Source organism: Furipterus horrens, unplaced genomic scaffold (assembly GCF_987537825.1).
Source record: "Furipterus horrens unplaced genomic scaffold, mFurHor1.1.pri manual_scaffold_1, whole genome shotgun sequence".
In the NCBI taxonomy this organism is placed as follows: domain Eukaryota; kingdom Metazoa; phylum Chordata; class Mammalia; order Chiroptera; family Furipteridae; genus Furipterus; species Furipterus horrens.
The window spans coordinates 50258235-50284936 of NW_028327171.1; the positions used below are offsets into that span (position 1 = coordinate 50258235).

At 39.3% G+C, this 26702-nt stretch overlaps 1 protein-coding gene and 1 long non-coding RNA gene across 3 annotated transcripts in view; one reads left to right on the forward strand and one right to left on the reverse strand.

Annotated features, from left to right (window-relative positions):
- Positions 1–23184, reverse strand: part of P3H2 (prolyl 3-hydroxylase 2) — a 154647-nt gene extending 131463 nt beyond the window's left edge. Inside the window, exon 1 of the mRNA XM_090275326.1 lies at positions 22627–23184. Coding sequence (XP_090131452.1) covers positions 22627–23124 — 498 coding nt within the window. The 5' untranslated portion in view covers positions 23125–23184. The remainder of the gene's footprint in view (positions 1–22626) is intronic.
- A 208-nt stretch (positions 23185–23392) lies between these two features.
- Positions 23393–25814, forward strand: LOC150021075 (uncharacterized). Of its 2 annotated transcripts, none has more exons than XR_016510635.1 (2): positions 23393–23549; positions 25299–25814. It is a non-coding gene; the product is annotated as an uncharacterized LOC150021075 (long non-coding RNA). The 2 variants fall into 2 exon arrangements; XR_016510634.1 differs by lacking the exon at positions 23393–23549 and adding an exon at positions 23556–24378.
- Positions 25815–26702: the final 888 nt, after the last annotated feature.

A 26702-nucleotide genomic window follows, 5' to 3' on the forward strand; every position in this document is an offset into this window, starting at 1 on the left:
AGTTTTTCATTTTGCAAATGAAGAGAGATATCAGCCATGAACAAATAAAAAAGCAGGTAGGTGATGCCCAAATTAGGTGTATTTGCCTTAGTATTATTAATTCTGATTTGAGGAATCAAATCTGCCTTCTAGGAAATGTTTGCCAAGAGGCACCATTCAACTTGTATATGCTGAATGCCTTCTTGTCTAATATGGAGCATTCAGATTGACAGAGGTGATTCTAAGAGTCACATTTGTCATGTGGAAACACAAAGTAGACACATTTGTTACCTCAACAGTAACTTTTTTCAATGAATACATATTCTCGATGTCATGCTTCTCCCAAATTCATAGTTAAGGAAGTAATATCATAGCCCATCCAGGCTACTTCACAGTCTAAATAAGGAAAGAAAGAAAATGCTATTACACCATGTGCAGAGCAAGTGATGACTTAGATTAGGAAAAGATGCATCTCTGTATCTATAAAGGGTACTTAGCACTATTCTATAGACCTATCTCAGAATATTTGTCTTAAAAAATACCAATCTATGAAAGTTTTAAAAGAACTATGACAAAATCTAGACCCCTAACAAATAGACCACCCCTTGCATCATTGTGGAAAGAATGACACCACAGGACATCTGTAAAGAATGCACAGAGTGGCAGGGCATTTTGACAGAATGAAAGCAAAAAGATCTTGGAAATGCAGTATCTTTTTCTTGTGCCTGAGGATCTCTGTTAAGCAGGGAAGGTGGGATACAAAAAAGCTGGGATGGTAAAGAAAACACTTTAGAAAATGGAAGAGAACAGAACCCAAGCTCAATCTTAGGAACCACCTGGAACCCAATTTCTACTAATGAGTCTTTAAAGATATGAAGCCAGATTTTGAATTAAAAATATTTTCCAGTAGATCTTAGACACACTGCATTTCTATCAAAGAGGAAATATTTCAGCTGAAACAGTATACAAGGACCATGGGGATATTCAGGGTAAGTTGCTACTAAAATAACCCCGATGTCATGTGTCACTTCCTACTAACTATATTAGCCTTGGACTTGCAAACCCTCTGAGAAGACAGTGGGTTTAGTGAAGTAGTTGGTCCTTGAGACAAAACATCAAATCTAGAGAGTTTTCCCATTAAGACCTGCTGCACCTCACTTCCCATGGCTGTTTTTAAAGAGGAAGGGCAAAGGATTGATGGCATTTTTTCCAAAGGCAGAAGAATGCTGTTCTAGTTATCTAACATTAGGAAGCTTAAACCTGACTTATTAAGAGGATTGATTATTCTTTCTGGAAGACAGGACCTAAACTTTTCTTAGTCTTTCGGGGTCTTTTTGTTCGTTTGTTTTAGTTTTTCTGGTATGTGCTCATTCATTGTAAGAAATTTTTTTTTAATTTTATTTAAGGTAATTAAGCACAAATAATTACATTTTTATAAATGGCAAAGAGGACCAGAAGTGGGAAGGGAAAATCACATCCTTCATCTCTACTTCTTTTCTAGTATTTTTTGTTTTTAATTCACAGAATCACAATCTATCAGTCCCAGTCTCTAAGTCTGTGGGCCAATTCTGATCCCACTCTTTTACCTTTACTTTCCTAGCCATAAAAAATAAAAATGCCTATTAATTTCACCTTTTGAGTACCTCACATACATGCCCCTCTCTTCTCTTTTCCTAACATGCCACCCTAAATTTTGTTCCTTATTAAAAACTTGCTTTACTAATATAGGAGATAAAGTCATGCAGAGAATACAGGATTATAGATTTGGGGACTATAAATGATCCTGAACATCAATTTTGAGAAAAAACTATCGAACCACAACAGCAGAAAACTGCTCAATAACACTAACATGAAACATGAAAAAACACTGTGAGCACACAGTGAAAATTAGTAAAAGACCTCAAAGGCATGGCTGTGTGACATTTGTTTGCAGTGTTCAGACAACAGGACAAAGTTTAACAAGATGGAAAGTTAAAAACAAAGAGTGATTGCAATCTTCACTGCAATGCGAATACCCATATGCCTCCATTACAAATAAACAGAGACTGGCCTTGGGGCTGGGTGACACAAAAAGGTAAATAATGATAGGTAGGAAGAACATCATGGGGAGTTATGAGCAACTAGGTAGCTAGTAAGAACAAAATCAGATTTAAAAAAAAAATGAGATGATTAAAGAAAAACTATCAGAGCAATATTCTCATGGTTACTGAATTCACACAGGTTGGTAGCTGGACAAAAGCAAGGCCTGTGAGGAAATCACAGACCTGAAGCTGAAGGCATCCAGGAAGGTATCCAGAAGGACAGAAGGAAGATCCGTAAATGGCTCTGGTGAGAATGTGAGAGGGTGTGGGAATTAAAATAAGTGACTGTGTTACAAGAAGGATTTGTTTGCTTTGTTTTGGTTCAGATTAATATCATTGTCATCAGGATTAGCAGTAGATAACCTTGACAATATTTGAATAGCCAGTGGATTTTTTTTAAGTTTTGCAAAACTCATCACATGAATCTTCAATGAAAATGGAAAATTAAATGCTGTATGTTTATGTTTTTCAATGAAAGATTCCAGTGAAGTTATTTAGGCTTCCTTTTACATGATAAAAATTTCATATCCCTTCTTCATTATCACCTCTTCCTCAAAGAAGAAAAATGGTACAGCATAAACCAAAGTAATTTAGATTAATTTTGAGAATTTCAGAAACATTGGTACAGAACAATGGCAACAATCTGATATATATGTTACATTAAATGTAAAACCAGAATTGATAATGAGATGATCTAGAAAATCAACCTCTGTCCTAATGTCTGTAATTGTGGAGCTATATACATTGCACAAAATGCTAATTACCAATCTAATACTGTTACCATTGCTTCCATCCAGGAAAGTAAAATCTTGGATCATATCCTCATGTCCACATCAATATTCACATCCGTTTTCAGTTACAAGCAGGAAATCTCAAGCTTTCTTCAGCCCGGTCACTAGCCTTGGGATTCTTGAAAAATAACTACTTCGGGAAGTTATTTTCCATTTATCTTGCATATCTGATGTCCTTCAGTTCTGTGACCCTGGTTGCTGGAAGAACCATTCTAGACAGATTTGTCCTAATTTATGAAACAATGAACCAAATTTAGCAGTCAAGTGAAACAGCTCACTGATTCACATTTTCCCTATACTGTCCAGAGTACCCAGGCACAGTTCTTAAGTATTGGGACAATGGTGACCTTGGAAAAGCTCACTCAGGGTCAAGAGCCCTGATGTAACAGTTTAGTTGTGTCTGAATACAATATACTAAGAACAGTAGGGTAAGGATTTCCTTTGACATTCTGTCAAACCCCAAATAGTAATTTTTAAAGCTAGGATAATAGGAAGCCACATGTGTGCAGTCCTTTGTAAATTGCAAAGTATAATACTCACACACCAATATAAAGAAATACCCCCCAGAAAATCCTATACAGTAAGGAGACCAAATATAAGTATGCCACTTTTCTTCACCATAAGAGGAACAGCAGACTTAAAGATATAAAATGATTTGTCCAAAAACATGCAGCTAGAAAGGGAATGAGCAGGGCAATTATGAGATTTCCTGACTGTTCATCCATGATTGTTTGGTTATATAAAGACAGTTCTGCCACAGCCAAGCCAAGTCTAACCAATATCACAGATCTGAAAACTTACTTGAAAACATAGAATGAGTATTTTCCAAAGTGTGACCCATTAGTTTTCACAGAAAAGTTATAACATGTGCTTCACGCTTATGACTTGCCAGGCATATCAAATCACGTTATATGAATTAGTTCATTTAATCCTCATAATATTTCCAGGTGTTGCTCATTTTCCCAGACAGGAAAACTGAGACTTATTATGCCTATTTTCAATATGATAAACTGATCCTTAAAGACATTAAATAACTTGCCCAAAGTTACAAAACTATACATAAGAGCTTGACATTGAATTGTGTATCGAAGCCAAACTCTCTAAAAGTCTATAAAACATGAAGAATTACCCCTCAAAAGGACACAGCGTTTAACATTTTGCTTATAATTCCCCAATGTGAAAGAGCAATGTGTCCCATCCAAAAGTTTAACAACTGAGATTTAGTTGAAATTTCTCTTGACCCACACATTGAAGCACAGCAAGAGAGGGGGCGAAGCCCATGAAGATATGTCAACTTAGGAGAAAATTTAAAAACAATTCTGATTTATTACAACTCAAGGGAAAGACATGTAAATATTTCACAAAAACCAAAACAAACCAATGTCAACAAAAATTATGTATAATTGTGAACAATTTCTTTCAATGTATGATCTTAGATACTGAAAATCATGTAGTCCTTTAGCTGATTAGAGAATGAACTCCAGCACAGTTCATTGCTGTTTACATCAAGCACAAAGGGAATCTTTCAAAATGAAATACTAACATACATCAAAAACTGAACAAATAATCAAGGTCCAGACCACCATGTTTCCCTTGTGTGACATGGACAATTGGGAGTATTGTCGCAGTACTTTACCCAGTGGGTTCAGGAATGTAAGAGGGGGTATGGATGGATTCCACTTCAGATGGGGCATGCTTTTGGGTGATCCCACATCCATCTGTGCCACTGTGCTATGCTGAATGAAAATGGTATTTCTCCACTCGGCCCTTCTGGTGCTGTCATAGATCAGTGAGAAAAGACACTCGATGAGGTTTTAGTAAAGAAAGGGGAAAATGACTGAATTATAATCTCTAGCTTGAAAATCCCACAAATCAGAGAAGATAAAGAAAGACACAGAATAGTGGCATCATGCAGTCCTCGAAACAGAAACAGAATGTAGAGTTTTGTGGCTACAAAGAACTCTTCAAATCTGAACAGACAGCAGCTGTGACATGTTCGCAAGAACACTGACCTTAGAGCCAGAAAATTCCACTGCCCTGCCATTCTCTCAGTGTCTGACTGGACCAACCACTGAACCTCAGCTTTCTCACAGAGCTCTCATGAGGAAGTGAAGGTGTGTGTGTGAACACACGTCACACATTTCCAAGCATGGCACAAACATAAGAGGTCATTATCTTCATGCCCATTGTAATTCTCACCACTCAAAAGCAAAGAGAACCAGTTCAGGAAGCTGAGTGCAGAGACATACTACGTCCTGACTCTGTCATTGATATGCTGTATGACTTCAAGGAAGAAATTGATCTGATTTTTTTCAACACAATTCTTTACATACATTTAAAGATGAGAAATAATGGTGCTGGCTTCTCATGTGCAGTTCAATAAAGAAGTCAGTAAGAGACTGACTCATAAAACAAATAAGCTTTTGATTAAAAAGATAAAAACACCCCTAAGAAGAAACAGCACTGACGTAATTTCAGCCCTATGTTCATGCCTGTTATGACTTAAAAAGAAACAAGACTTACTATATATATATGAGACTAACTCAGACCTTCCACACATTCATATTCTTTCATTGCTTTCTACCTCATGTGTCATATCTGGAAAGTCTTACTTGAAGGCCCAATTTTTATTGCCGCTAGATTTCCCACAAATTGCCAGATAATCTTTGGAAGCTGATGTTATCATAGGAATTCAAAACAAGAAGTTGCAAATATTCTAACCATTGGCCTTATCAAACAATTCCTGTTCCAAGTGTTGTTTTAAGCAACAGCTTCCACTCGCCATGCCCTACCCCCCAGAGATAAAGGCATGCATGGGTCTGGAACTTATTAAAGGAAGCCAGAGATCTTAAAATTTTCAAGGACAAAAAGAAACCTCTACATATGCTCTCTTGTGTCTGCGCAACCCATGTTTGATATATGTAAGCTCAAAACCATTTGGAAAAATTCTTTCAGCTCATATTAATGAACTTTATGCCCAGTATGCATAATGGCATTATTGAAGTAAGAATGAGCAATTTAATGTGGTATAAAAATAAAATAAAATGTTTATTAATATACTAACAGTAATTTTATAAGGTACAACAATTTTATAAACTATACATATTCTTATATAAATAAAACTTACTTCGCTTTTACATTTGTAAAGAACTTGAACATTTTCAAAATACTCTCTAAAGTCCCTATAGTAAACTTGTTCTACAGATAGAGTAAATATTAGTAGTATTTCCCCTTCACAGAAAGGAAAATTAATTTCAAAGAAGCTAAAAACTCTTTTAGAAATCTTTGGAATCAATCAGTTGTTTTGTTTCCAGACTGGTGTCATTTATGTTTTAAATAATACTAGTGTAGAGTTAATCTCATGTTACAAAATTAAAAATCAAGAGATGAAGTCTGAAAAGAACAATTGTCAAAATTCTTCTTGGATCACATAAATAAGATGTGAGATAGCTTAATAAATAGTAGATAGTCCATTAGGAAAACAGTAATGATAATAATGTACCATCAGCAACAATTACTATTTACTTAGTGCTAATATCATAAACCAGGTCATATTCTTGGCCCCTGATGTGTATTCTCTCACAAAGTCCTCACAACACCCCTATGATTTACCCCTGCTTCACAGAGACTTTAATTTCTGAAGGTGATAAAATATCATCTCATTTATTTTCTAGAACAGTGTTTCTTAAAATATATCAAGCATTTATGGCTTATTACATGGAATGACAACAGTTTCAGACTTAAAAGTGATTTGTTTTAGGTATATTACATTAATTTGAAATGTAGGTTTAATTACAATTTTCATAGAAATCCCAGTTATGCTGTTAATAATCATGACATTCTTATGGTCATAGAGGCTCTTTGCTGAACTGCACTGGATGTTTCCTGTCCAGCACCATTCAGTTATCAAGGTACATTTAATCTTGCTTACTTTATACCATTTGCATGTTGTTTACCATTATTATATTTGTGATTTTTATTATCATTGTTATGTTTGTTACAGCTCCATTTTACCAAGATAAAGAGATATATGGTTCCTTAGTGATTCACTGAAGCCCAACAGTAGAGACAAAAATAGTAACTAACACTGGAACTAAAAATGACTGGTTAAAAATGGGCCATTTTTCAAGGTAACACTCCTTATAGCAAAAATAATTACGTTAAATACTATTGCTTAGAAGCTAATGAAAAGAGTCTCAAAATAAATGACACATATTACAATTGGAAAGAAAGAAGAATGAGCTTCTGGCAAAATTCTATTTTCAAATATCTTCAAGATATCACATGATACAATACAATGGGAAAAACAATTACTAACACATTCATATGTAATGATATTTTGATTTATAGCTGGATAAATCATTAGAGAGAACCATATCTGGACAATTGGTTCATATACAAGGGATAACTGGAGAAAAACTTGTTTATTTACCACTAAAGCCCATGTAGACTTTGTTGCTCTGGTGTAATTCACAATATTGTATGAATCAGAGCATAGGTGTGTTGGAACAAGATGTGTTGAGATCAAAATGGGTAATAGAGCACTGGCTTTATTTTGTTTTGTTCTGTGTGGGGTTGGGGGGAGCAAAATAAAGTGCATTTCGAATAAGAGGTGTCAACTAAATGCCAATACATAAAGTGCTTTATTCAGAGAACAGCCAGTGTTAATTTACATCCTGATCTTGATTTAGCATTACAGGAAATAGTGAACATTTTGAATAAGATCTAATCTAAACCATTAGCTTACATCATTTCAGAGGGCAGTCTTCAGAACCATGTAGCAAGTTTTTCCTAACACTGAAGTTAGAAAAGAGAGATGCAGTTTTTGAGTTTAGTGAGAAGATCAACAAAAGACTATTTCTATGATTGCAAAGGCCTTGTTCACTTAGTTTTCTTCTCCAATGCATTCAGTATTTTATATTGCCCAAGCCTATATTTTATTGTCTACATATCAAACAAACGTTGTAGGCAAGATACTAGAATTCATTAAGACCAAACTAAGGTGCAAACAATTCAATTGTTAAGTTTCACAGTCCAGTAACTTTCAATAAATTTGTTTATCAAAAGAAATATTATGTCAAATGTTAAAATATATTAAAGCTACTAGAGACTTTCAAGATTATATACTCCAATCACCTGATTTTATCAATGACGATACTGAGACCAAGAAAGGGCCATCATCATAAAGCTAGAGTTAGTGGCATAGTTAGAATGAGAGTCACAGTTTCCTAATTCCTTATCCAAATACTATTTCCAATATATCTCACCCAACTTCATGTTTGTATTCCGGCATGGGCTTATAAACCAGGTACCCCCATCAAAGAGCTGTCTTAAAAATTATGATCACGTGCATAGAATAGCATTTTAAAATACCTAATTATGAGGCATATCATAGGGAGAAACTCATGTTCTAGGAGCAGTGACAATTCAAATTCAACAAACCTACTGAGTTAGTACTAAGTGCAATGACTCAGAGAGTGAAATCAGTCAGACTCACACATAATAACCTAGAACATAGGAGGTATTGGTTAAGGGAGTGTCATATTTGTTCTGGGACAATGGGAGAGAGAAAAGGGGGTCATTAGTTAGGAGAATTTTTTTTCTTATTTTAAATCCTACCTTAATTGGTTTCCCCTATATAACACAGTAGGTAAAACTATTAAGTACCCTAGTGGAAAAATGGATCCGGATGAACAACTGTTCATTTAATTGTGAAGAATTAAGTCATCGTGCTCCAGAAGGCTCTCTTCTATGGACCCATGAACAGGTGAAAGACCAACTGGTGGCAACTCCACAGAAGTGCTGGGATATTTTACACCTCAAAAGCAGGAGTAGGAGAGAATACTCTTAACAACTTGACATGAAGCATAGCACAGTCCAATTAATCTACTTAGCTTTGATTTAATGGTGGTGAAAGTTGACTAGAGATTTTTTATTAGAGATCAAAAAGGGTTTTCTGTAGCTTTCTGCAATTAAGTATTGGTAACGAAATTAATCCAGTGTTTTGAGATCAACTCCACTCAACTTGTATTCGTCATCATCATTATAATTTAAAGATTGTATGAAGAGTCTGCAAGAAGACTTCTGGATCTGAACAAGATGGAGTCAACTAATTTCTCTCCTACCTTCTCTTAAGTACACCTAAAACTGCTGGACAAACTACAACAGGCAAACACAGGAAGACTCTGAGAGGGTACTGAGAAGAGACTGGCGAGGGACCCAGCACTTGGACATAGCGGTATGTTTCCTGGGATTCCTTTTTGTCTTTTATATACTTGTATATCTCAGATGGAACTCTGCAGAAGCCTGCTACTTGGCAATGTCAATGGAAGCAAACAAAAAAAAAGTCCTCTCCCCCACCCACCAAAACATGCTTTCTCTAATTAAAGGACCAGGAAACTTAAGGCATAACAGAATAGAAGTGTTTGGGATAACACCTGCCCTACTCCAGCCAACACCAGGGAATAAAACATGTGCCCCTTGGTCAACAGGTAGAGTAGGAAGCCTGGATTTCCACTCCTCTCCTTCCCAGTGGTAGCAGACACAACTCCCTCTTCCAAAGAGAGAGTAAAGGAGGGATCTGAGAGAGGAGGGGCCAGATAAAAGGATTCTTTAAATATTCTTTAGCAACATTTAATGTTAAATATCCTTAAATATGAAGTCCCAGGCAGATTCTCTAACAACCCAATGTGCAAATGAACATTGGCAAGAGGTTTCAGAACTGAACTACAATGTGGAATGTGGTTAGGCTTTCAGATTGGCCTCTGAATGCATACAATTAATTGAAGCAAATTAGACTTGCTCTGCAAACACTCTGTAAATAAAAATGGGTTTTCTGAATATATTGTGATGTACTTGCTAAGAGAAGTGTACCCACTTTCAATTCCTAAGCATGGGTATTCTGATCAGTTGTTATACATTTAACTTAACACTCTCATTCATACTTTGTAACCACAACTAAATTATTTTTCTATTACATATTTTATTGTTTATGTCATTACAGTTGTCCCAATTTTTCCCCCTTTGCCCCTCCATCCAGCCCACTCCTCACTCCCACAGTCAATCTCCACACAGTTGTTCATGTCCATGGGTCATGCATATATGTTCTTTGACTAATCCTTTCACATTATTTAAATCAGTATGTAAATTTTTTAGATGCATCTCAGAGACACTTGAGCCAGAAATCAGAAGACTGATGCAGATCATACATGTGGATATTGTTACTGCTAAATATTTTTTGAGTGTGTGTTCCAAAGAGTGTTTTAAGGCCTTGGTAGTGTTTTTTCTTTTTTTCTCTTTCATTTTTTTGCATTATGTGAGTTACTTATAGGAAGTGTGCTAGCAACCCTGGTCTGAGATTACATTAATCAGAATTAAGAAGCAGGATAGAGAGAGAATTGTATGTATTTTCCAATGACATAGTCTTTAATGATCTACCAATAGTGGGTCAAGACAAATTTTCATCTCATAAGATTATGGAGTCTTGTTAAGTTTAGATTGGAAAATATATTAAATCTTATCTATTTCAACATTGCTATAATGACTGAACATTAAATGCAACCTCCCCATTAAGCATTATTCCGACTCATGCCCAAACACCTTCTTCTGGGACGCCAATATACCTGAACAGATGCTATAATTAGGAAAGTCTTCTGTGTTTAAACCAAGATCTTGTTCTCTTTTAACTTCTGTTACTTGGTCTTACCTCTTCAATTGCTCGGTACCATTAAGATCAAGAATAACTATCTCTATGATGACTTTAAAATGTCTATTTATTTATTTATTTAGTTAGTTAGTTTAGTCTACTTATCTGTATTTCAAGTGTTTCTCATATAACATAGTTATGAGTCTTTTATCTATCTTTTTGTCCTTCTTGAACATGCCCTGTTTTATCCTGTATCTCTTAAAGTCTTACCAAATTAGACCCTAGTGTGGCCTTCTTGAAGGTTTATTTAAAGTAATTGACTGTCATCTAAATATGACGACTAGCATCAGACACACTGGAAGTACTTGCTTTGTTATGGCCTTTTAAACTTCATTTTTCTCCATTCTATTCTGTATTCCATTTACATTATCTCATCACTTTTTCTTTTCCAGAGGTAGGCTACTGGCTCTTTGTACCAGTCCACTGGCTGGCAAAGATAGAAGAACTCTTATAAACCATCTGGTCCAATGTTGCCCTTGTCCAAATGGAGACATCAAGGCCTAGAGAATAAAGTTAGTGACATAAATGGAGCCTAAATTCCTGGATTCCTAGCCTCACAACCCTCTACATTTTTATTTGAGCTCCTCTCCCATTTACCTGTTATACAAGAGGCAGGGTCATTTTTGTTGGTTGTGATGATATGCTTGTTGATTTCCAACCTAGGCCATATCCCATGGGTACTCAAGATTAGTGGGGGGGAAAGGCTTACAAGGATTTAAAATTCCCAAGATGTGTTAGTCTATGGGGAGAGATTTTATCCATTAATATGAAACAGAGAAGGGTTGGAATGTGTTTGAACAGAGTCCCATTTTTTGAAAAATACAAAGAAGAAGCCACAATCTCATGGAAATTGTGAAATCAGAGGGCTGAAGAATGTAGTGGAGAAGAAAGCATAAGGACTTTTCTTGACAAACAAACAAAAGTACCAAGTTCTTATTATGAGGATGATTCTTGTTTTGGCCCAGTAGTGATAGGAGGCTGGTCAGTACACTCTCCAAGAAATAGAGAATTGAATATGAAGTCAGTGACTCAAACTGAGCAGGTCAAGTTCTTGTTTTGTGTGCTCCCAAGTGTTTTGTACCTACTGTATGTGTTAATAGCTTCTCGGTTTATCATGATATATTTGCCAACTATTTTGTCTTTTATCTTCCTTCACAAGTTTGCCCTCTGCCTAGAAACTATGCAGCAAGGAACAAGTACTTCTGTGTCAGTGCTGAACTAGGTGAGCCACAATCTTTGTTTATTTATTTATTAACTTCTCCCAAGGACCCTGTGAAGTAGTCATGACTATCATCCCTATTTTCCAGATTAAAAAAACTCAGGTTCATCTGGGTGAGCTTCCTGTGTCATACCATTAATAAAAATCAGGACTTTTATGAGTATAAAAGTGGGTTTTAATGTTAAGACCCAATAAGTTATTCTGATAAAATCAGAAAATTGTTTAACACTTTGCAGCTGTGTAAAGTGATGAATATTTTCTTTTTGCTTTTATGTACATGATTTAGTCTTCTATTAGGATTTTATTTCCTCCTCTGCCTAATTCCTCATCTTCTCTGTATGCTTATCCCTCACACATGGCTTTTAAAAATATTTTCTCATTTTATCTTTACATCAACTCTGTGAGTTAGGTAATTTCATAATTATTATTTTTATTATTATCTATATTTTCCAAGAGCTAGATATTGAGTCACAAAAAGGGTAGGTTACTTGGCAAACTGTAAAAGGGAAGGTCGAACTACATGTAGGATTTCAAAGAAACCTAAGATGGCATAATGGCATTTCTCTTAACAAGCTTAAAAAGTCACTAAAACCACAATTTATTTGGACTTAGCTTTGAGGTGGTGTATGAGTATTTTATAACTATAATTAAGGTAAAATTCCCTAAAGGTGTCATTTCATACATTACCATATATTGATTTTTTCAAACTTCAGAATAGCATATATTATTTTTAAAAATATAATCAATCAAGTTTATCCTTAAAACATCCTATACTCTGGAGTGAATTCTGCAAATTTTCTATTATCTCTAGTTTCAGTGTTTTTTTCTTCCTTAGTCCATTTTTCCTATCTAAAAGTTAGAAATTACCAGCTAAATGGAATTTCTCATATACCATAAATCTTATGTCCTTTCCATATCTATTCTATTGCTTTGAAACAAAAACATCCCTGAACTGCCACCATATAATCTCTTATAATCTGAATGTTTGTATCACCCCTGCCCCGTCTTCCTCTATTCAAACCTAGCCTCCAAGATGCTGGTATCAGGAGGGGTGGGAGAGAGCTTTGGGAGGTGACTGGGTCAGGAAGGCAGAGCCCTCATGAATGGAATTAGTGCCCTTATGAAAGAGGGCCCAGAAAGCTTCCTGCCCTCTTCCACCATGTGGGGTTATAGGAAAGAGATGGGTCTCTAGGAAGCAGGCCTCCCACCAGTTAACCTTCCTGCAGCCAGAAATGTGAGAAATTAATGTTTGCTGTTTGTAAGCTACCCACTCTATGGGTATTCTGTTTTAGCAACCTGAGCAGACAGAGAGCTCCTCTGATTCTCTCTCTCCCCATCTCTACATCATTCTTCTATCCTCTTACCCCTCTCATTTCAACCCTTTTCCAGAGTTCTAGAGGTTGGCCTTTTAGGTTTCAATCAAGCTGCTTTCCATGAATATATGTGAACTGTATTAATTCTGGAGTTTGTTGTTCATGACTAAATGGTGTAGTCTGTATTGCTAATGAGTCTGTCCTGTCACGTTCAGACAATAAGTAGAGGGAAGCCAGAACCTCTGCTCTCTCCTGCATGCTGACACAGGGGGGGCCAGCTATGAAATATGAGCCCAGTGATTTGCATTCTGGAGAAAGAAACTCTCCTTCCAATGGATTTCCCCTCGTAAAAGGTGTCAAGCTATAGCCAAACTTTCTCATAAATATCATGATTCATCAGTGGGCACATTGCCATCTAGCGTATACTGTCAAAAGTTGATTTTGTACTTGCCTAACCTTAATGTCCAGTTATCTTAAATAGGGCTAAGTGTTTAAATCAGTGGTTCTCCATGTGGGGTGATTTTTATCCCCAAGAGACATTTTGCAATGCATGAAGACATTTATTGAGGTCACAACTTGGAGCAGGGTGGAGTGTGCTGATAGTGTTATCTAGTAGGTAACAGGCAGAGTTGCTGCTAACCATGCTAAAATGCACAGGACAGCCTACCACAACAAAGATTTACTCATCCCAAATATCAGTAAGCCAAGTTGAGAAACTCCAGCTTAAATGCCTACTGACCTGAAACATGTAGCCTGTAGTAATCCTATAAAAATCAGGATTGACTGTGAAAGTCTCTGTCCCTGGTGGCATGTGCTAGAATCAATGCTGATTGTTGATACTGGATTCAATCTCAGAAATATTATTAAGAAATAGTTCTTGCTTCAGTGGAGAAATAATTAGTAAGGTGTTCTGGATTAGTCTTTAATACTATAATTTGACATGATTTTTTTTAAAAAACAGCCAGATTTGGTTTTAAGGTAATTCACTGTGTCTCTAGTCCTAATTATGTGTTGATTTCTTCATGCAAGCCTATTAATCTTGGCAGAGTGAAGGCTAAAAGTCTAGCATTCAAGCAAGAATAAATCAAAATTGGCTCAATTAGCTTTATGACTCAGGGTTTGTTAACAATTTCTCTATTTTGTTTTGTATTTATTTATTTTATTCTATCATTTGCTTTTTTCCATTCCTTTCCAGGGTTCCTGGATAAGTGCACTGCAATCTTCAGCAGGTCCCATTATTTGCACAAGAATTGAATCTATTATTTGCAGATAATGAATTCCAGCAGGATCATTCTGATAGCCCCGAGCTTCTGGAACATCTGACATCTTGGATCTCCTTCTCTCTGGCTCTTATTCCTTCATTTCCCTTCCAAAGAAGATTATTTGCCTCATTAATTTTCATTAGGTTTATGGGAGAACAGCATTGACCAGGTTCCTGCTTCTAAGTTTTTTCCCAGAAGTGGGCAAAGAGTGACACTGCAGAAGGAGATGGTAGCTTTCGTTTTCAGGGTCTATTCCATTTAGCAAATAACATCAGTGGGATGCTATGTGTTTTAATTTTGTTGAGTGTATGTTTTCAGTGTGGGTATTACAAGTAGTGGTCATCAGCAATGTTACAGAGGTGAGACACTAGGGTTCTTAAATTCTGACCTTGGTTCTTGCATTAAATTCCTGAGTAAATGTGGGCAACTTGATTCTCTTTTGGGTTTTATAATCCCATCTATAAAATGAAATGGTTGGAGCACTCATGTTCCATGAATGTGGCAGGGAGCAGCTGAAAAAAAGATAGGGAGCTAAGGGGGTGGGGAATACCTTCCCTAAATATGTCCAAGTCTTACACAAGGCATATGAGGAAAAGGGGCCCAAAAAGAGTTTCAGAGAAGTAGATGACTATGTCTGTGTGTCAGATTAAATAAGAAGCTCTATGGTCTTCATTGTATTACAGCCAGAAACCTGGCACTGTCTCTATACTACCTGCATTTCTCCTCCCTTTATTGATCCCCTTAACCCTCTCCTTTTCTAATGTAATTTCACTATGTAGGTCACCAATAGGACAAGGGTAGTAGAGGGAGAAAGATGAAAATAATTATAGAAAATTATGTAAAGCAGAAAGGAGTGAAGTCAAGTGAAATCGGTTTCCTCCAACAATAGTCTGTTGCCCTCAGCAGTTCTGAAGACTGAAAATCATGCACACTGCACTAAAGTGTGCCGTTCAGAAGGCTAAATCTGAGTGATTTTTTTTTAAAGATGTGTTTGGGCCATTTGGCAAATGAGGGCTGGGTCTCATGGAAATCACATAGCTCAGAAGTTAGACAGCAAGAAAAGAAGGATAAATAAAAGGAAAGAAAAAGAATTACAGGAGAAAAGCTGAATGGAAAAAAAGACAGGAGAAATTATTTTTCCCAGTGAGAAATGCAAAATTTTCCACCAGACAACAGCAACTCTTGGCTGAGTGGTCCATGTATCATGTGAATGAAAATATAGGATGGGCGGGGCAGTGCAGGAAGCACTGTCTTGGGTCTGCCTGGTCTCTGAAGGTAAAAGCCCACTGCAGATCTCAGCTGCTCTACCGGTTAACCACACTGCCCCCCTACACAGTCTGCCATGCCCAGAGGGAGCCATGGCCGTGACAGTCTGCAAAGAGAATACCTGCATCCTAGACACAGCATTCCTTGCTGACCCGCCTTCATATGTCATGGAACCTCTGACACCAGTGTTATTAGTCATTAAGTGACAGGGATTGACTTATTCACGATCTCTGAGGGACCTCTGAGCTGTGGCATCTTTCTATAGTTGCAATAATGACCACTCCACACCCTTGCTAGACCACATTTCTTGAGTGAAATATGGTACTTATCCCTCCCTTTCTCTCACCCCTACTTCACTGCACAAGGCAATTATTTTGCCCAAAGAGAATTGAACAAGATGCTTTCTGGAAGTCCCTACCAGCTCTAAATTCTGTGATTCTAAGAAAACCACAGCTTACTCAATTCCTTAGCAATACAAAAGAACCATTATGACACCAAATCTGATGAGTTTTCACTTTAGGTGAATCTACCCACCTTTCAGAATTTCTCAAGCCTCACCCATGAAGCAAACTGACGTTTTATCAAACATTCCCAAAATAATTCCACAGGGCTATCTTTTCAGAGTTTATCAGTAGCAAATGATATTAGTGACAGAATACATTTGATTCTCAAAGATGGGATCAGTGAAGAGAGACAAGCAGTTTATTACTTTCTTTTATTAAAACCTGTAAAAGAATCCTTGATTCACCAGATCGAGATAGGAGAAGACTTATAAGCAGTTGCTAGCCTCATTTAATGGAATTTTAAGCCTCTGTGGCACTTTTTGTAATTGAAATGAATAAAAAGCTACCTGGACCTTCAAATGAACACCCGCCGCCATGAGGGGGCAATTGGGATTCTAACTCCTTAGCACACAGGATGGAAGAGCTGGCTAGACAATGGATCACAAATCACCCAGGTTTCCTTCCTAAGGAGTGGGACAGACAGACAGATGGTGACTCAGGGATTTTGATGATTCAAGCCCCAAAAAAGGCTCAATTGTGAAAAGGAAAAAAAGAAAAAGAAAAAAGAGCCTCATTCTCTGAGAAAATAACCACTAGGAAGAGTTTAAAACAGCTATTTCAAGAAAACATAAACTCAGTCTCCAATCTGAAATAATTTGGAGAACAAATAGCATACATATAGGTAAAAAGAGATAAATGTGGAATTTAGGGGAAGGTTTTTATTTGAAGCTAAGAGCATCTATAGCATGTAGTTGTGGCCTACGGTTTCAATTTGTTGTTGTTAAGGCACTCATGTAGAAAGAGAGAGAAGTTCATAAAACAGAATAAAAGTGAGAAAACCCCTTCAGCTTACTTTTCTTTTCTTTCCTGGAAACCACTAATAGAATAGATTATGGTCAAGAAAAGAGGAGTTTAGACAGAGGACTCTGGGAAGGAGATAAAATTGATTAACTTAATTGCATTTTCTTTTTGTTCCCCTTTAATCCTGAAGGGAAAATACAAAAGTCAAATGACACAAAGCACCTCTCTTGATTCAGAAGCAAAGCATGCAGGGGCAGGCTTGTTTTAAGTTAAATAAATAAATAAATAAATAAGCAGCACTAGGTTGTTGTTTTCTTAAATGGTTGGAACAGCAGGAGAAAAACAGATACCGTTCAAGTATTCCAGATTATAAAACACACTAATAATAAATAAATAAATAAATAATAGCTCTCTCTTCATGCCTTTAAATTTAACAAATGTACATAAAGCTAGCACGATGTATCCAGGACTTTCTGGAACATAGTTTTAGATAATAAGAATTAAATGAGGAATAAACTAATGGAGAGGGAAGGAAAGGAGGTTTGCAACACTAGCCAGAACCTGTAAGTACGAAAGAGAGGCAAGTGAAGCAATCTGTAGCCCTTTGATAACTTTCTCCCTCAACTGACCAACCAGGAAATCAAATCACCAGTGTGAGACAACTTCCAGATGCCACACAGCAATCTTTCTCAACAATATGTCATGCACAATGAACCAAGCTATTATTTATTCAGCAACTAGATACTGAGCATTAACTGCTGTTGTCCCATGTTTTAGGTATTTGGTGGGGGGAGGGATATAGATGCTGAGGATCCAACTCAGACCTGCTGAAGCCAGATCTCTAACTTTAAATCACATGTTTAATGCCCAGATGATTAATAATAATCATCCAGATCTGGGAACTCCTACTCTAGAAGATGGAACAATGACTAAGACGCTTCTTGATCTCACTCAAGGAGCTCACATAATTGGCAGGCAAATATATGAATTTCCCCAAAACAAGATTTAAAATGAAACATGATATGAGAGGAACAAATTCTTTGCTGTGGATATTTAAAGGAGCGAGAAATGATGGATTGCTGGGAATTGCACAAGGAGTGAAAGAGGACCTCACAGAAATAGGTACATTTGTGTTAATATAGTTACCAGTCCAACACGCAGAGAAGGAAACATCTATTTGAACTAATAATAAGCAGAAACGTGCCGCCAGTGTTAGAGAGAAAGAGGCCCTGTCCTAGGCACTTGACATAAATCTTTTCTGAAACCTAACCCAAACCAGTCAGGAAAGTCCTATCATTTTCCCATTTTGCAGATGGGGCAAGTAAAGCTCAGAAATTTTATGAAATCTGTTACAGTCACATAACTAGAGATTGAGGAGCTGAAGTTCAACCCCAGAACTATCTCATTCCAGAGCCTACATGCCTCCCAAAGAAGAATAAACAAAACTCAAATGGGCAAAAGTGTCAGACACATAAAACCAGGCATCCACTGTTGCCTCTGGCTGGAGGGTGGCCAAGCGGGGGGAGGCAGAGCCAGTTCAGTTAAGGGGAGCCAGGCTGTAGATGCTGTTTTAAACTACGTGGGCTTTATACAGTAGCAAGGGGAGACCACTGAAGGTTTCCCAGAGAATACTATAACAAAAGCTTTATTTTAGGTTTTAGGCTATGAATCAGGAGTTATATCTTATAAAAGGAAATGATAAAAATCAAAAGGTTGAATAGCCTAGCCTTGCCTTGAAATAAGCAAGTATGGCTAAGAGCCAGGGGGAACTGTTGCCTTATAGCCATTCAGATGAATTTTCAACATGCCAGGTCTTAGAGAAGATTCTACAGAGCTGGCCTTAAGATAAATGCAATGTGTGTCTGTTATCCTGCAGGACAAGGATCGGATCTGCTCATCCCTGGAGCTGTCCAAATCTGACAGAAAGATAGTCCTGAGGACCACAGCATTCCCTGGGACCTGAGGCAGCCCCATGCAGTGGGCACAGCACAGATATGGACATCAATTATTGGCAGAGCCCAGACTCTTGAATCCCAGTCCTGTGCTCATTTCATCAAATCAAATCATGTGACACTGGGAAAGCCCTTTTTCCTCTCTGAATCTCCCTTTCCTTGTTGGTGAAATGAGAAATTGATCTGGACCAGACTCAGATTTTATAGTTTTCAATGTTGACCCTCCAACATATCAGCATAAAGAATCTCCTTCCATCAATGGTTCACCACCTGGGATTTTGTGGGGGCAGGGCGGGGAGCAGCATCTCCCAAGAGCTTCCACAGTTTGTAAAGCCCTAGCTGAGAATAACTGTACTTCCTTATCTCTAGGAAGCCTGCTAGTTCTGACTTTGTTATGAGATTTGCAATTCTCAAATCCTGGCTGCAAAGTCTTCACTGAATTCGATCTGACCCAAGATTATCTTTTTTCAAGTGCAAACTGGATCACTGATCAAAAGAAATTCAACAACAACATGATCATATCCAAGCACATGCAGGGAATGCCTCATTCTATCATCAGGAAATGAAGATTTTAGGGATCCATGCCCATCAAAACCCAAGAATATTCTGTTACTATTTGAGATGTTTTATTTATTCTCAAAAGACAGTGTGTATGTATAAAATTCCTTGGAAGCCAAGCGAAGGCTAAAATTGTGTAGGGAGGGGAGAGAGCCATGATGCACCTTATTCGATGTTCACAAAAATATTCCTGCAAACTCCAACCATCAAAAATGAATTTCCATAAAGATTATAAATCATGTGGATCCAAGAAACATTGCCTGTAGGAGTAGGGGTACATATGGAGAAGATGCAAGACTTGTTTTGCTCTCAGAAACATTCCTGGTAACTTTTTTTACAGTAATTCACATTTTTTTAAACAAACTTTTCAACTTTATTGGTTCATCAGACCACACCTAGTAGTTCAACCACAGAGGGCCCATGAATGACTAACTCCTGTAATCAATTCACTGCTACAATTTGAGGCACGTTAACCTATGATTGCACCTTCTTTGACCTCCAGCCACGGGGCAGGAGAATGATAAATGTTAACATTTACAATGAAGCAAGCTTAATTACAGAACTAAAAAAAAACAAAAAATGCACATTTTGTTACCTCGTGGTTATTTATTTTTATAGGACCTGAGAAAAGAAAATCTGCCCAAGATGTGTGACAAAACTATCAGCAGGACTGCCAAGCTCCCATCTGAGACTCCTGGGAAGAGTATGCTATGTATAGGACCACCCACATTCTGCTCTGGGAACTAGCTGAGTGTATCTTCAGCTGTCAGTTACTCAAAGTCCCCTCTCTGCCTACCATTGACTGATTTCTGTAAGACCACCAAAAACTGTCCACTCGTTAAAAAGAAATCATATTTATACTTAACACATACCTTTGCAAATCTATCAAGAGGCACAAGTAAGTAGAAGACAAATTCTGGAAAGGATTTGGGCTGTCTCTTTATTTCTTGCCCAAGATAACATAATGAAATCTAGTACCTTAGCCACAGCACTGGGAGTTAAGCGTTTGTCTCTTGTTATGATTTTCTGAACTCCACCACCAAGTGGAAATCTACCAAGAGCCCTATCACCTGTGAGGGGAGAGACGTTCAAGAAGAAGCTGCAAAATGCATCTGAGTATTTGCATATGGCATGTATTTTCACCACCCCAGAAACACAGCTGGGGCCATTGGCTGGCATGAGCTGCCACTTCTCCAACAGCTGTAGACAAGAGATTGATATATTGACATAGACAGACAGAAGGGAGAAATGCAAGAGCAACGTGAGTGAGGGAGTGGGAATGGAGTTGAGGAACAAAAGCTAAATCCCCTCTGCTGAAACACCCAGCTAGATCTTCAAAATTGCGTATATGGGGGAAATGTTCATATACACCATATACCTCCTGACACTAAGTTCAGGCAAGTTGAATAGACAGAAATAAAAACAGAAGGAGATCACTGGGCACCTGATGTTGAAAAACTCAATCCAATGCTTACCTCCAGAAACTGAAAGCCTTAGTGAGATTGCCTCACATAGATTTCACCTCTTCCAAGCGTTCCTTCTCTTTAACCTTTGATCTTAATATTTTGTAGATGCAGGGGAGGAGAGAGATTTGTTTCAGAGCAAACCTACTTTTAACTCTGCTGTTTTGTGAATGCTTTATTTTTTTTTCTTTTTAAACTTCAGAGAAAAGGTGCAGACTAGCATGTAGGAGGGATAAAGGAGTGGAAACAGCAGAGAACTGGGTGTGAGGCTACAGCAAGAAATAAAGTGAGAGAAGACCTTATGCTAGACTCAGTTCTGACAGAGTTTCAAGAATTAGTGCTTAGTGGAAACTTTAAACATCATCTTATCAGTATAGTCCTTTATTGAGAGAGGTTAATTGCTATAGAGCTAATGACTTGCCCAGATTCATCTAGTGTTGGTCACAGAACTCTTGCCACCAGATACCTGAATCCACAAACAGAAGACAGAAACATTAAAGGATTACTATGGCCCTGCAGTATTGTTTGATTGTGATTCCTCCAATTTTGTTCTTCTTTATCGAGATTGCTGTGGCTATTTGGAGTCTTTGTGGTTCCATATAAGTTCTTGGAATATTTGTTTTAGTTCTATGAGATATGCTATTGGTATCTTGATAAGAATTGTGTTGAATCTATAGATTCCTTTGGGTAGTATGGACGTTTTAATGATGTTAATTCTTCCTGTCCATGAGCACAGTATATGCTTCCACTTATTCGTATCTTCTGCAATTTCTCTCTTTGGTGTCTTATAATTTTCCAAGTACATGTCTTTTACATTGTTAATTAAATTCATTCCAAGTTATTATATTTTATTTTTTGATGCAACTGCAAATGCGATTGTTTCTTTAGTTTCACTTTCCGATAGTTCATTATTGGTATATAAAAATGCAATTGATTTCTAGATATTTATTTTGTATCCTGCCACTTCACTGAATTCATCTTTCAGTTCTAGTAATTTTTTTGGTGGATTCTTTAAGGTTTTCTATATAAAGCTGTGGTACAGTTACACAATGGAATGCTATTTTACTATTTGGCTATGAAGAAGGAGGAGGAGGAGGAGAGAAGAAGAAGGAGAAGAAGAAGGAGGAGGAGGAGGAGGAGAAGAAGAAGAAGAAGAAGAGGGAACTTACCTTTTGCAATAGCGTAAATGGACTTGGAGAGCATTATGCTAAGTGAAATAAACCAGTAGAGAAAGACAAATATCGTATGATTTCACTTACATGTGGAATCTAATGAACAAAATAAACTAACCAAATAGAAACAGATTCATAGATACAGAGAACAGATTGACAGCTGTCAGAGGGGAGGAAGATTGGGGGCTGGGTGAAAAATGTAAAGTGATTAAGCAAAAGAAGAAAAACTTATAAACACAGAGAACAGTATGGTGATTATCATCAGAAGGAAAGAGGAGTTGGGGGCGGTAGAAGTGGGTAAAGGGGGAAATTTTTAAATGGTAATAAGACTTGACTTGGGGTGGTGAACACACAATACAATATACAGATGATGTATTTATAGAACTGTACACCTGAACCTATATGATTTTACTAACCAATGTCACCCCAATAAATTGAATAAAAGATATTTTTAAAAGAAACATCAAAGGAGGCTCAAACTAGCAAGGAGGCAAGAACAGTGGGGAGGGCTCAAAAGAGCACCTGGAGCCGCAGGGAGCGTTAGGTGTGCGCTCTGGGTACCTTGATGTAGGCTCGCTGCAGGTAGTTGTAGGGCACTCGGCGCTGGAAGTCGCTGCGCACATCCTCGCTGACGCGATGGCGGGACGCGGAGCCCTTGAGGCGCTGGGTCTGGCAGCTGCGGTAGCAGCGCGCCCGCTCCAACAAGGCGCGGAAGAAGGGGAGCTCGGCCCCGGGCCCAGCGCCGGGGGGCACGAGCGGGCGGCGGGCGGCGCAGTGGCGGGCGCAACGCGCGCGGATCTCCCGCAGGCGCCGGTGGCTGCGCAGCGCCGCTTCCAAGTCGCGCACGGCAAGCTCGTAATCCCCGCTGTAGTAGGCGGCCACGCCGCTGGCGTAGAGCTGGTCGAAGGGCTGCAGAGGCTCGGGCTCCGGCTGCGGCTCCAGCTCCGGGCGCGGGCTGTCCGGGGGGCCGCCCCACAGTGGCGGCGGTAGCAGCAGCAGCAGCAGCAGCAGCACCAGCGGCAGCGGCAGCGGCAGCGGCGCCCAGATGCGCTCCCGCATTCTCCGCCGCGGAGAGACGCAGGACGGCCACGCTCCCCAGACCGCTCCCGGCACCTAGTGTCCCAGCCTCTTTTCCCACCTCTTCGGACAAGAGCGCTGGCCCTGCCGCGTTCTGGCTGTCGTGCGAGCCCCAGGTGACCGCCGGCGCTCGGAGGACTGAGAGGAGGAGGCCAGTCGGCCGGCAGCTCTTTGGGGGACGCCCACAGCTCACACGCTCCTCCTGCTGCCGGAGCCTTCGAGAGGTTTTCGCCGTCGCTCAGCGCGCGCCCTGCCGGCTCCTGGCTGAAGCCGCGGGATGCCAAGAACTGCACACCCAAGTGCCAGCCAGAGGACGAGCGCCGCTTGAGGACAGCCGTGGTGTACCTTCTAGATTGCAAAATGGATATGCGTACTCCCTTTTTGAATTAGAAGTCCGGACCACTAAGGTTAGGGTTCTAATCATTTTCTGGAATTGGTACCTATCCTCACAGTTTGCAGAGACCTTCACCTTCAGAAGAAACACTGAAGCTCCATCTCAGGCTGTGAGGAAAGCGCGAGAGGGCCAGTTCGCCCAGTTGTGGAGGCTTGAGAAGAGTGAATCAGTCCCAGTTTATAGACCTCACCCCTGGGCCTTGGGAATCAAAGCTTATTGCTTCTACCCTTACGAAAGGGCCCTCCCTTGCCTATTCATCCCACTTTGTGTGGCTGTGAGTCTGCAGTGGAGAGGGGTTAGGGGATAAGGAGAAACTATAAATAGTTCGTCTTCCCTCGCAGATAGCGGTATTACAGAACCCAGAGAAGAGTTGGAGGAAGGAGCAGCTGTACTTAAATTGTGCCTCTGTTTACCCACCCTGTGACCTTGTGCAACTGAGCTTCTGTTCTCGTATTTTCTACAGCAGACAAATGTCCCAACACGTCAAATAATTTTCAGATACAAATTCTACGAGGAGTTGAATAAAGCGGAAATTTAATAAATCCAGTAGCCCCAGGACTTAAGCAATGAGTATCAATTTAGGAATGGGAAAGCTGGCAGGAATGGCTGCCAGACTCCAAAGGACTAGCTGAAGGCTTTCCTGTTCCTCTGCTTCTCCTCTCTCACAAATAACCTTCTGGGCCAGGATGCTCCCCTCTTTCCTGATCTTTGGCTCCACACTCTCACAAGGATTCCTGGGAGCCTATGCGAAGGATGCTTGACTCCAGCCTGCCTCCTCAAGGCATTCCAGCGGTCTCCTGGTGCCTGTAGTGATTTCACCAGTCCTCCTGCCTCCTGGGATGGTGAGCGAGAGGGAAGGGCAGTGGAGAAGAGCCACATGTATCGTGTAGTTGATATGAATTTCCTAAGGAAGGCTTTTATGTGGAATCATCACTATGCCCGGGAGGTTGCCAGTGTTTCATGCTCATTCCTTTGTCCATTTTGTTGAATTTAAGCACTCTGACTATGAACAGTCTTGGCTCTTTAACTCCAAGAAACACCAGAGAATCATGTTTTTTATTATTTTTTTCCCCATTAAATCTTATTCGTTTGGCTCATCCCACTGATGGAAACGCTCCAGTTTGGAGCTGAGTGTATACTCAATGCTTTGGATATTTGGTTTTCCAGAATTTGTGCTTGAGCCATCTGCCCATTTTCTATAGGGATTATCTCTCTGTTCAGATAAAGATTTTGGAGTCCTGGGTTATCAATCCACTTGTGGAAGGTTTTAAAGCATCCTAGGCTAGGAAGTCCTACTGTGGGGGGATGGTTTGCCATAGATCTTTTATATTCTGTGACACAGATTAATATTTAATATTTGTCTATTAAATTTATATCTTTGGATGCCTACTCTCCAAGTAAGTGTTCTGGGGGAGAGAAGAGGCAAATGAGCCAGGATACTTATTCTTGGGAGCTCACAGTGTTGTCAATGAGGCAAACATGATGTACAGAACTATGATACAAGGTACAATATGGTACATGAGAGGCAGCAGAGTAAGAAACTAGGAAAATTCCTTGGATTGTGGAATAGGGAAGATGAGACAGACAGCTGAATACAATGGTCAAGTAATTTACAGTCAGATGCAAACTTTCACCAGGGAAGAAGATCCCAGTGCTTGGCAGAGGGGAAAACTGAGAAAACAAGAACCTCACCCCCAGGTAACCTCTCCTCCCCTGGCCTTTCCTCCCTGGAGATAACATCTAGGCCTCAATTGTATTTCAGCTCCAGGCCCAGAAAAGCAGCAAAACTAGGTGGGTGAAGCCAGAACCAACTGCAATGACTGAAGACCCCCTGCCCTGTCAATAACCAGTCAGTGGAGACCATGACCCTGAAAGGACACACCTGGAGAACTGATGAACATGCTACTGAAACCCATCCCTGAGATCTCCCCTAAGATTGCCACCTGCAAGAAAGAGATAAAAGCCTCAAGACAAAGGACCCAGCTCACACTCTCCTTCTGGAGAGGAGCCAGAGTCATTCCCTTCTTTTTCTTCTCTCCCAGTCCCCCACCCCCACTTCTTTCTCCACAGATACTTGTCTCCTTAACTCTAAGGCAATGGAATGGGCAGCTGGGAGCTTTTCCCAGGCCGATCCCCTGCACCTGTCCCCAGAGCTTCCTTTTATCTGCCTTCCCGGTGAACTAAGGCAGCCCAGCTTAGGCTCTCCTGTTGTTTCTTCTATGCTAAGCCCTTCCTTGTTTCATTGCCCCTAGCTTTAATAAATGTATCCTGATAGTCACCTGGACTTGTGTTGTGAAATCTTTCCTACAGGAAGTCAAGAACCCACACACTACAGCTGGCCCTAGGCAGACCTACTCAGGTCCAGGCCGCTGTCTGGTTACACATGTTATATTAAATTCGAAGTGCTATAGAAATTCAGAGCCTGCAATGACTTCTGGTGGAAGGATCTAGGAAAACTTAGGGGAAGAATTGACATTGCCACAGGGTCAAAAGCTTACAGGCAGTTGCCGTACCAAACTTTCTGCTGATCTGCAAACTGGCCATGTGCTTTCAAGCCTTCTACATGTCCTACTACTTTATTTCCATCTGTACAAATGCTACCTGACTTTATAAAACGTGTTCAATTGACATTTCAAGTTTTCTTGAACAGAGGAATCACTTGAGAAGGCAAAAATACTGATAATCTGGCTCTCACTCTGAGATATTGTGATTTAATTAGTCTGGGGTATGACCTGAGCATTGAGATTAAAAAAAAAAAAAGTTCCCTAGGTGATTCTAACATGAAGCCAAGATTTGAGAACTTCTGGTCTAGAATTAATGTCATAGCTCAGAGAATAAGTCTGTGAGTCAGAGCTTCAGGTTCTGTGGATAATTCATGAATCTGAGATGTGCCATTCCTTAGATATCCCCTTTCCAAGAAGGTAATCTGATCTGCTTTTTAAGCCTGAATGAGGACCAAAGTTCATGGCAATATGGTGATAAGAGTCATGCAGGTCTCAGAAGTTGATTTTAAGCAATGCTCTGGCCAGTGGTATCAACTCTGTGTTTAGAAAGACACTCCTCCATGGATCTTCCACACTCCTCAATGTCTTGCTGCATGTACCAAGATTGCACTTCTTCTTTACCTGGGCCTTTTCCTAGACAATTGGGTCCCATCTCAGAGTTT